This window comes from Ursus maritimus, unplaced genomic scaffold, assembly GCF_017311325.1.
Source record: "Ursus maritimus isolate PB19 unplaced genomic scaffold, ASM1731132v1 scaffold_33, whole genome shotgun sequence".
Classification (NCBI taxonomy): Eukaryota; Metazoa; Chordata; class Mammalia; order Carnivora; family Ursidae; genus Ursus; species Ursus maritimus.
The window spans coordinates 29,423,645-29,433,929 of record NW_024425897.1 but is presented as its reverse complement, the minus strand read 5'-3'; the positions used below and the strand labels follow the sequence as shown (position 1 = coordinate 29,433,929).

General features: G+C 63.4%; 1 protein-coding gene across 1 annotated transcript; it reads right to left on the bottom strand.

Annotated features, from left to right (window-relative positions):
- Positions 1 to 5,390: 5,390 nt before the first annotated feature.
- On the bottom strand, positions 5,391 to 10,262 carry NOC4L (nucleolar complex associated 4 homolog). The gene is made up of 15 exons (XM_040620058.1): positions 10,076 to 10,262; positions 9,798 to 9,918; positions 9,236 to 9,342; positions 8,884 to 8,991; positions 8,528 to 8,677; positions 8,352 to 8,451; positions 8,250 to 8,284; positions 7,792 to 7,842; positions 7,559 to 7,670; positions 7,290 to 7,350; positions 6,996 to 7,106; positions 6,748 to 6,908; positions 6,575 to 6,657; positions 6,350 to 6,463; positions 5,391 to 6,267 (listed from the first exon to the last, which is right to left on the bottom strand). Exons 1-15 carry the CDS (start codon positions 10,190 to 10,192, stop codon positions 6,148 to 6,150), a joined length of 1,551 nt encoding a protein of 516 aa, XP_040475992.1. The 5' UTR covers positions 10,193 to 10,262; the 3' UTR covers positions 5,391 to 6,147.
- Positions 10,263 to 10,285: the final 23 nt, after the last annotated feature.

Sequence of the window (10,285 nt, the reverse complement as noted above, 5' to 3'; positions counted from 1 at the left end):
CCCCCCCCCCCCCCCCCCCCCCGTGCCCTGCCGCGCTCCACAGTGGCGCGGGCAAGCTGCTGCATGGGGCCACAGCGCCACACCAGCCACTCTGGCCCTTTGCAGACAGCTGAGTTTCTAGCTGCTAAGCGCTGGAGGAATTGTGTGCAGCCCTGGCACCTGGCTCAGCCCCTGTGTGCGTGGGACAGCTGAGGCTGGGGGTGCAGGCCCGGCTGGTGGACGCCAAAGCCACAACCTTCACCACTCCGCTCCTGAAAGTGGCGGTGAGGCTGGCGGCTTCCGTTAGCGGACCATCCTCTCCCACAGAGGCGAGCAAACCGGGCGCAGGGGCGCAGTCCGGCGGGAAAGCACTTACGGGGGCGGGGGACCCTCGCCAAGCTCCTCGCACTGACTGACCTCTCAGGAAGTACGCCTGCAGACATCAAATTGTCCGCAGCTAATTTGCTAAATGCCAGGCAAGTGCATGAGTGCTCCTTATCAGCGGGACGGATACGCCACATCTCACCAGATGGGCTGCATGACTTAGGTGACTGTGACTTCATCGCCCGCCAGCCCCACTCACCTCCTGGAGGCGACAGGGCATGAGGGACTGAAGGAGGGAGGGAGAGGCTCCCTTGAGAGGCTTTGCCAGGAGTGCGCAGCGAGGACCGAACAGGACGCCCACACACACAGTAGGTGCTCAGTCAACACTGGCCTCAGCGAGGGTCCAACAGGACCTTTGAGTTTGTCTAAAACTCTGGGCCTGCAGGCATTGGAGTCTCTGTGCCGGGAGAAGGGGCAGTCAGCCCGGAGCCGCTCACGGCACAGGGAGGGGCGCTGTATCCCTGGCCCCTTGAAGAGGCACGGCCCAAGCTCCCCATGCACCTGCTCGCAGGGCAGGAAACGCTGCACCCCTGCGTGTCTGCAAAGACATACACATTCTGTCTTCAGCTCGTATTCTGAACATGGCAGGAGTGGGGTCTCTGTCGGTCAGGCTCCCCCTTTCCCCTGGGTTGGGTGGTGTCGGGGAGGGATGTATGGGCCGGGAAGAGAGAAGTAGCGTTGACAGTGTGAGGTTGGCAACATGGTGATGAGGGGGAGGGGAGGCCACTGCTGCCCCAAGTGGAGGGACAGAGGGAGGGGCCAGGCCATCCGTGGGATCCGACCCTGGGTCACACACAGCCACAGCCCTTGGGACCCCTGAGTGCCCCCCTCCACTACCTGCCCTCCCCGACACACTGAAAGGCCCATCATCCCAACCAACCATGCTGTCCTGAGACCACACAGGAGGCTCCTGCCTGCCCTGCTGCCCCAGGGCCTGGACGTCGGTTCTGGACGCTCCATCCAAGGCCGCCTGCACCGACATTTTCTACTCACCTTGCTCTGCCTGATGACCTATGAGCTCCTGTCATGGGGGCTTTGCCCCTGTTAGTGCTTATTGGGGGAGCAGGTGCAGGGATCCCCTTTCTCAGGGTCTCCCAATGTCATGCACACCCATTTCCTTGAGACCCCACCCCACATCTGACCCCCACAGCCACTCTGGGGTCCCTGAGACCCCCCACATCTCACATCCACAGCAAGTCCGGGGTCCCTGAGACAACATACATCTGACCCCCACAGCCAGTCCAGGGTCCCTGAGACCCCCTCATGTCTGACATCCATGGCCAGTCTGGGGTCCCCAAGACCCCCCTGTCTGACCCCCACAGCCAGCCTGGGGTCCCTGAGATGCCCTAATGTCTGACATCCACAGCAAGTCTGGGGTCCCTGAGACCCCTCACATCTGACATCCACGGCCAGTCTGGGGTCCCTGAGACGCCCCCCACGTCTGACCCCTAGGGCCAGTCCAGGGTCCCTGAGACCCCCTCAGGTTGGACAACCCCATGGGAGGACCCCCGAACTCCCTGAGAACTATTGTTCTTACTGTCAGAGTTTACTGCGGGGAAGGGACACGGGTTAACATCACCCAGGGGAAGGGCACAGGGGAGGCCCAGGGGGTCCCCAAACAGCCACCTCTGGGGTCGTCCCCATGGGGCCACAGAATCGGCTCCCTAGCCCCAATGTGTGACAGCACGCACTGGGCCCTGCCAACCGGGGGGCTCCCGCCTTGGTGTCCAGTCTTTACGGGGCCGTGGGGGCTGCTGGCGTCCAGCCCCTTCCAAGGTGGAGAGGATGCCGTGTGGCCCAAAGCCCCAGTGTGAGCTGCACGTGGACTCCGAATGGCCGGGTCCAGGCAGCCAGCACTCCTACTGGACAGGGCGCTCCAGGCCTGCGTCCCTCCTGGGGGCCGGGCAGAGGCCAGCCCTCAGTTTGCACTGGGTTCCGTACTCCACCAGACACCAGACTACAGGATAGGCCCAGCACACAGGGAAGCCTGGGGCACGACCTTCTTCCTACAGAGCCAGGCTCCTCAGCCCAATGCCTCATGTCCACCAAGGTTGCCGGTTCCTGCCTGAGGACTAGGGCTGCCCAAGCTCGGAGTGCAGGACTCCCAGCCAGCCTGTTAGGGGCTTGCACCTGAGCAGGTGTCGGAAAGTTCTGGAACTAGATCCAGATGGGTCACACAGCATAGATGTACCAAATGGCACTGAATCATGCACGTTAAACGGCTAATCTCGGGCGCCTGGGTGGCTCAGCCGTTAAGCGTCTGCCTTCGGCTCAGGTCATGATCCCAGGGTCCTGGGATCGAGCCCCGCATCGGGCTCCCTGCTTGGTGGGAGCCTGCTTCTCTCTCCCCCACTCCCCCTGCCTGTGTTCGCTCTCTCACTGGCTGTCTGTCTCTGTCAAATAAATAAATAAAATCTTTTAAAACAATGGTTAATTTATAGTAGGGGTTTCATCCCAAATTTAGAGTTTAGTGTAACGACGTCCCACATATTGCATAACACACAGTTATACTGAAAGAGTATCTGAAAGTCCCCCCCCAAAAAAAGCGTTTCTAAGATTTATTTTAGATCACGTGCAGGGAGGGGCAGAGGAAGAGAGACTCTCAAGCAGACTCCCCATGGAGCCTGATCTGGAGGCCGAGCCCACTGAGCCACCCAGCTGCCCCTCCAAAAAAAGTGCTTTTTAAAAACTGCACCTCAAGCTAGGGCGAGCCGACGTGCCCAGTGGCAAACAAAGCTTGGACTCCGCCAGAGGCTGGGCCGTGGGCTCCGTGGCCTGGGAGAGGTGCGAGAGAGCGCAGCGAGAGCGGGACCAGCGTGGCCAGCTCACGGCCCACGGCGGAGCGGGTGGGGCGCTGCGTGAGCAGCTGCTCCCGGGCCAGGAACAGCAATGCTGGCGCTGGGGGATGAACAGTGGGTGTTAAGCGTCAGGTACCAAGGCTGGGAACCGTGGGTCCCACCCGAGAGCGGGCGATCTTGGGGAACAATGCCTCCCTGTCTCCCTGTGCGCCGGCTTCCACTGGAATTCTTACGATCAGCTTTGTATTGCTTCTGTAATTTAAAGGTGATTAATACACCCAGAACCGTGTTTTAATTAAAGAACAAGCAGTTGGTTTGCAGGAAATCACCGTTTTGCCTCCAAGGGCGGAGATGCCACAGCTCTGGGGTGGAGCCTGGAGCAGCCCATCCCCGCAGTCCACGGGCCACAGGCCTCGGGACGCTCACGGGGTTGTGGTCAGCACCGTATGAGCCCCAACAGGCAGAGGCCTCTGCACCGGAGGGGAGCCCGTGGCACCTCAGACCCCGGAAGGCCGGTTCCGAGAGCTCTGCTACAGGAAACAAGTGCTGGCCATCATCCCGGGCACTGGGGTGCCGCCCTCACGGTCCCTGCAGACGGGCGGTACTCAGACCACTGCACACTGCTGGCAGCCAGCATCTCGGGGACACTTGACGTGGGCAGCTGCCCCCACAGGGACGGCCACGAGCTGCCGCGGAAGACAAGGAGGCCACAGCCCTGGGGCTGCCATGGCAGACAGGCTGGAGCCGCGAATGGGGAGAAGGGCCCTTCGCGCAGAGGTGCTCCGCCAGGGCATGTGCAGCCCTCCTAGGACAGTGGCTGCCTGGCCAGGGAGCCTCTACAAGGGCAGACCCTAGGCCCCACTCCAGCACTTTCACTCAGATCCCGGAAGGTTCCGGAGCCCCAACCATCTGAACTCTAACACCCCCAGACCAGCAGCCCGAAGTCCGTCAGGTGCTCAGGCTCCCAGCCCAGAAGCCTCAGAGGCTGTCCTGGCCACCCCAGTGGGGCTGCCCTGCCCAGTTCCTCCACCTGTCCCTGCCCCCACCCCGCGTCCACTCACCCAACCACCCAAACGGCCACCTGGACGAGAGGCGGAGAAGCACCAGCCTGGGGGGCTCAGATCAGGTCATGATCTCGGGGTCATGGATCAGCCCTGCATCAGGCTCTAAGCTCAGCGGGGAGTCTGCTTGTCCCTCTTTGTCCCTCTGCCCCCCCCGCCACGCTTGCTCACTCGACTAATAAAAATCTCTTGAAAAAATAAAATAAAAAAGAAACCCCGGCCCAATGCCAAATGTGGCCAAGTGCAGCTGCCCGGCCCTGGGGGTCAGGGGTGTGGCCGACGGGGGTGTCCAGGAGGTGGGCGTCCCAAATCTGCCAAAATGAGAACGTCTATACAGAACACACAATGCTAAATTTAAAAAAAATCAGAAACACCTACTTAAGCCTTTTATAATTTAACTTTAAAAAAATCAATGGCATTTCTCAATCTGTGTGAGGCCTCAGCCCATCCACACTGCTCCCTGGTGTCCCCGCACCAAGGATGGGGGGCACTGACGGCCTCTGGCACGTGAGTCTCCTGGTAGCAGGCTCCTCAGGAGACTCGAGACCATCCCCCGCAATGTGCGCGAGCCGCTCCCCCGTGCCAGGAAAGTCCTGGGCCCCAGGGGCGAGGCAAGTCCAGTAACGAGACCTCCTCGGTCCTTGCGAAGGCCGGCAGGGACAGTCTGCGGACTACTGCAGGGCAGCAGGGCCACAAAGATGAAGTGAGTGCCATGTGGGACGCACAAAATGTGGTTACACACAGGATGCTCAGCAGAGGTCTCTGCAAGCCTCATCAGCCAGGGGTCGGAAAGCCAGGGGCAAAGGAGGGGAAAGCTGTGGGAACAGCAGTGCAAAGGCCCCGGGGCAGGGACCGGCTTGGGACAGAGGCAGGGCAGTACAGCTGGGGGTGGGGCTGCACACAGAGGAGGTGCTCCTTCGCCACTTGGGCAAAGCCCCCACTAGGCACACCAGGGTCCTCGGCCACTGGAGCAGCTCCCTAGAGGCCAAACCGCCCAAATTATTGCCTGCTGTGACCCCAGGGCACTCCTGTGGGATGGGGGTGTGCCAGGAACTCAGGAGACCACAGGGCAACCGGGGTCTCCCCTCCCAGGCTCTCCACTCCCCCCGTGCCTCCACCAGACCCCCCAGCCACGTGAGCTGCCATCACACCCGTGACTCCTGTATCCGCAGACAAGCAGGTTTTTAAGAAGAAACGTGGGCTCGAGAACCAGGCTGGCCTGACAGAAACGGGGCCTCAAAAGAATAAACACCCCGGAACAAAATAAGCGATTGGCCCGTGGCTGCCGGTGCACACTCTGCTTGGGGACAGGATGGAAGGGTGAGGCGGCCTCCAGCAGTAACTCCCTCTGACGGGGCGCACACACGCCAAGACCCGGGGTCAGGGGACAAAGGGTCCTCCTCAGGACGTGGCCGGGAACCAGCGCTTGCTGTGCACCCCAAGACTAACCAGGACAGAGAACCCTCAACTGTCACTCCTGGGTCACGGAGTCCACTGCAGTGGAAAGGGGGGGGCGTGGGCCAGACCCCTCCTGGATATGAGGGGACTGGGAGAGTCTGGGACACCCAGGGAAGCTTGCAGAAACCACCACCCATGCACCTGGAGCCCCCTGTGGCTGGAGGCCCCGTGGCAGGAGCCACTTCTGTAGCGCCCCTTCCCCCAGCACCCACCTTGGTCCTCCCCACCAGGGTTAGCAAAGTGAGAGGCCCCTGGACACCACCTTCCAGTGGAGGCCACGTGCACAGCAGGCAGGGGCGGGGGTAGTGATGTAAGTGGACACAGCGTGGCCAGCACTGTGGAAACAGCCGCCAGAGGAGCCAAGAGACAAGTTCAGCGCCTCCCCAGACCCCTGCCTAGCTGCCCACAGCCCACCCCAATTGCTCTCCTATAAAACCACTTATGGGGGTGGGGGGGAGGCCACAGGGTCAGCTGAGCGTGAAGTGCTGGGCACAGAGATCGTCCTGCCGGCCCAACAGACCCTGGGCAGGGATGAACTCCAGTGGCACTGACTCCTGGCCCTTCTTCTTCAGGTCTCGCTCAAAGACCTGCAAGGGACGGACAAACGGACACTCCCACACTGCGCAGTTCCTGCACCCCGGCCACCCGCCCTCAGCGTCCCTGCCTCACCTCAAACGCTGTGAGCTCCAGCAGTGGCGCGATGCTGACCTCAGGCACGGACAGAGCCTGGTTGATGACGCTGGCAGCCTGGGACACGTCAGGGTGGTAATGCCGCTGGAGGGCCTGTGGAGCACGCGCGACGTCACCACTCCCTCCCCGGGCAGCCAGGGCACCGGGATGGCGGCACACGCCCAGGTGAGCCGGGAGGTGGGGTGACATGCCCACCAGGCTCACCTGCAGCTCCCACAGGGAACTCTCCAGAGCTCGGCTCTTGGCAGGGTCCTCCTCGTCGGGGTCATAGGGGTCGGCATCCAGCTCTACAAACGAGACCCAGGGCCTATTCTATGACCGGCCCCCGGCGTACTGGCTGCAGGCGGCAGGCCCCCAGAACTCCCAGTCGCACTCACCAGGGCCCAGAGGGCGGTGCACGAGGACGCGGCAGGCGGGGTGCCGGCGCAGCAAATTACAGATGAAAGGCAGGACCATGAGCAGGGCCTCTGGGGGCGCCGTCAGGGCCAGGCGGGACAAGCGCTTGGCAAAGGCAGCCACCAGGTAGGCGGGCAGATGGCTGGGTAGGATGGTGGGTGTGAGTGAGACCCCCTCGCCCAACACCCCAGTCCCCACTTGGGGTCTCAGCCCCGCCTCTGGCACTCACGAGGACGACAGGAAGAGATCGGCCAAGTGGAAAAACCGGGCCCGGTACTTGACGTGAAAGACAGACGGGTCCAGGAGGCCATAGAGCTTCCGGTAGAAATCTGGGTACTCGCTGCGGGGGGAGGAGGCGTGTAAGTGACATTCAGGCACGGGGATGGAAGCGGATAACGAAGGGATAGGTAGTGGCTTCCAGGGGCTCAGTCCCCTCCCCTGCCCTTCTCCAGCCCAACCCCCCCCAGGGACGGGCCAGCCGGCTCCCCAGCCTCGGGCAGACGCCTCCCGGACGAACACTCACAGGTTGTGCTGGTGAATCAGGATGAAAAGTCCGTTCAAGGCCAAGAGACTGATGGCTCCCCCTGCAGACACACGTGCGGCTGTGAAGCCCCAGCCCACCTCACCCCTCCAGCCCAGGGGTGAGTCCAACAAAGCTGGAGGCCACCAGCCACAGAGCCGCCCTCCTCAGTCCAGCCCAGGAGGGAAAGCAGGCTTTCCCGCCAGCCACACAGCTGCAGGAGCCCCGACCGCTGGCAGACACGGCCCCACACGCGGGAGCTCAGCACTCACCCATGTCGTAGGCGCGGGTCAGGAAGTCGATCATGAGGCTGGGCTGCGCCAGGTGGGGCAGGATGGAGTCGTGCATGATCACCAGCACCTTCTTGCAGAGGCTGAGCGGCAGCTGGCAGGGAGCAGCAGGTATGGGCGCACCTGCCCCGCTCCAAGAGCCCTGGGAGCCATAGGGCCCAGACCAGGAGCGCCTGCTCCCCAGGGCGCCCACTCCCCGCCCACCCCGTCCCTACCTTGTGCTTGAGGAAGCCGAGCCACATCAGCTGGAAGGCCTTCCTGTGCTCCTGCAGCAGCACATGAGATGTGTCGGAGCTGCACACAAGGTTCCCACCCCGCCCCCTGCCCCCAGGAGGGACACCAGTTTCCCCTTGCCCTGTGGAAGGAGAAGCTCAAAACCCCAAACCCAACAACTCCCGACGAGACGAGAGGAAACACCCAGCCTGGATCCTGGTGGTAGGGGAGCAGGTGAGCATCGTGTCCGTGACCGCCCACAGCAAGGGCCTGCTGCGAGCCTAGGAACTAGGTACCTGTGCACCTCCCCCACCCCGCTCCCGGTCCCTGTGAGGGACCCCCGTGGCTGCCCAAGCCAGGCAAGGGGTGGCTAGTCCTCTTCCTGTCCCACACATGCTGCCTCCGTACGAAAGGAGCCCCCCCTCCCAGGAAGGCCACCGACCCCCCTAGAGCGTCTCACCTTCAGATGAACGACTTTCCACGTGCGTGAGAGCTCTGCAAGGAAGGCAGGAGTCAGCGGGTGTGCGGGAGAGGAGGCAGCCCGCCGGCCCCGGACACTCACCCACGTGCTTCACGTAGAAGCTGGAGGTGCTGCACTCCTGGCGGGGGAGGCCTACAGCCGACAACAGCGTGAAAGCATTGTTCCAGAACGTGAGCGGCACCTGCAGAAGACCTGGCCTGAGCACGGGCATGGCCACCGCCCACCTGTCCCCAGGCCACAGGACCCAGCCAGCTCACCTCCGGGTACCTGTCAGCAACGCGACCCACGACACCCGTGGCTGCCTGCATCGTGTGGTAGCGGATGTCGTCATGTTCCAAGTACTCCTGGAACCGGGACAGAAGCAGCGAGCAGTCGTCCTCTGGAGAGAGAAGGCCTTCCACCACCGCCTGGGTGCCGGGCAGGGAGGTGGGCGTCAGTGCATCAGCCCCACGACCAAGGGACTGCCCTAGGAGACCAGTGAGCTGGCAGCCTCACCCCCTCCCACAGGGGAGGGCATGGCAAACGCACCGCATGCACTAGCCACCTGCGCCAGGGCTCATCCCAGCTCTGGCGGGGGGTTTCTGTTCCCCCCACTCGCCCCCGTGCACCCCACCTTGAAAAGCTGGCGAGGGAACAGGTAGTAGCCATCCCACTTAGGTTTCTCCAGGGGGTGAGCTCCTTCCAGCTGCACAAACTTCATGAGAGTGCTGACAGCCAGCTCCTGGGGACAGTGGGTAGCAGAGTGGCCAAGGCGCCCCTACCACAGGTCATGCCCGCTGCAGGCATGGCCACAGACCTCCCCCCAGCACGCAAACCCAAGTACGCTTGACACAGCTCCCCCACAAGTACCCGGACCTGAACAAAACTGGTCACCAGGCCGACGCAGGCAGCCTCAGCCCTGCCTCTGTGCATGTGGACAACCACAGCTGGGGGTGCATGGAATGCCGGAGGTCAGCGAGACTCACCTTGACCTCAAAGGAGGGGTGAGTCAGAAGCTCCTGCAGACGGTTGCAGCAGCTGCGGTAACGATGCCTCATCCACACCTTGTACTTGCGCGTGGCCCCCTGGGACCCTGCGGGTTGCAACAGGGTCAGCCCACACACGCCCACTACTCTCCACCCAGCCCTGTCAGGGAAATGGTGCAAACGGTCACTGCGCCCCCAGACCTGGGGTGGGACGAAAGAACCTCCTAACCCGAGGGCACAGTCCCTCCCCCTCGCTTTATCCCAAGACCTGAATGACCGAGGGGTGATGACACAGGACCGCAGCTTCATCAGATGCTGACCAGACAATCAGACAGCATCAGATCTCAGGAGCAGACGCCCTGGTAACCCCGTGGCAACCAGACCATAAGGGTGTCTCTGCCGAACCCCAGCCAGCCCCCAGCACCATCCCCCACCCACAGCTCTGTGAGCCTCCACTGACCCGCGGGCCCACCGGTGCGGCTTGGGGGCCAAGTCTCCCCGGGCCTTCCCAGAGCCGAGGCCGGGAAGCGCAGGGCAGCCCAGCGCCCCCGGGGACGCTCACCTGCCATGACCGTGTCCTCCGAGGGCAGCTGGCCCACAAACAGCTCTCCCCGCTCCAGCAGGGCCCCGAAAAGGCGGCTGCACGCGCGCACCGCCTCCTGGGTCTCTTCGTGGTCCTCGGACTGCAGGGACAGGCTGGTCACGGGGACCCCCCCCATGCCCACTGCTGCCCCACGCCCTGCCCCGACGTCACCCGCCCACCCGAGCCTCCGGTCCCGCGCTCCCCAAAACCCCCTCCCCAGCCTCCGACGCCGGCCTCAGACCGCCGCGCCCCCCCACCTGCAGCACCGCTAGGATGTCGAATACTGCGTTGGCCTCGCCCCGGCTCGCCAGCACCGCCTCCACCAGGCGGCCCAGGGCCCGGCGCACGCCCTCGGGACCGGGGTCCCGCTCCATGCCGCTGATGCCACCGCTCCACGCGACAGACACCCGGACACGCGCGCCGCCGCCAGGCCTCCGCGGACGTCACCGCCCCGCGCCGGAGCCTCC

Excerpts from the sequence above, each read along its gene's own strand:
- NOC4L (XM_040620058.1), bottom strand. The coding sequence starts at position 10,192 with ATGGAGCGGGACCCCGGTCCCGAGGGCGTGCGCCGGGCCCTGGGCCGC. Across the intron at positions 9,919-10,075 it reads ACATCCTAGCGGTGCTGCAG|TCCGAGGACCACGAAGAGAC; the intron begins GTGGGGGGGCGC and ends CTGTCCCTGCAG. Across the intron at positions 7,351-7,558 it reads GACCCGCGCCTACGACATGG|GGGGAGCCATCAGTCTCTTG; the intron begins GTGAGTGCTGAG and ends GTGTGTCTGCAG.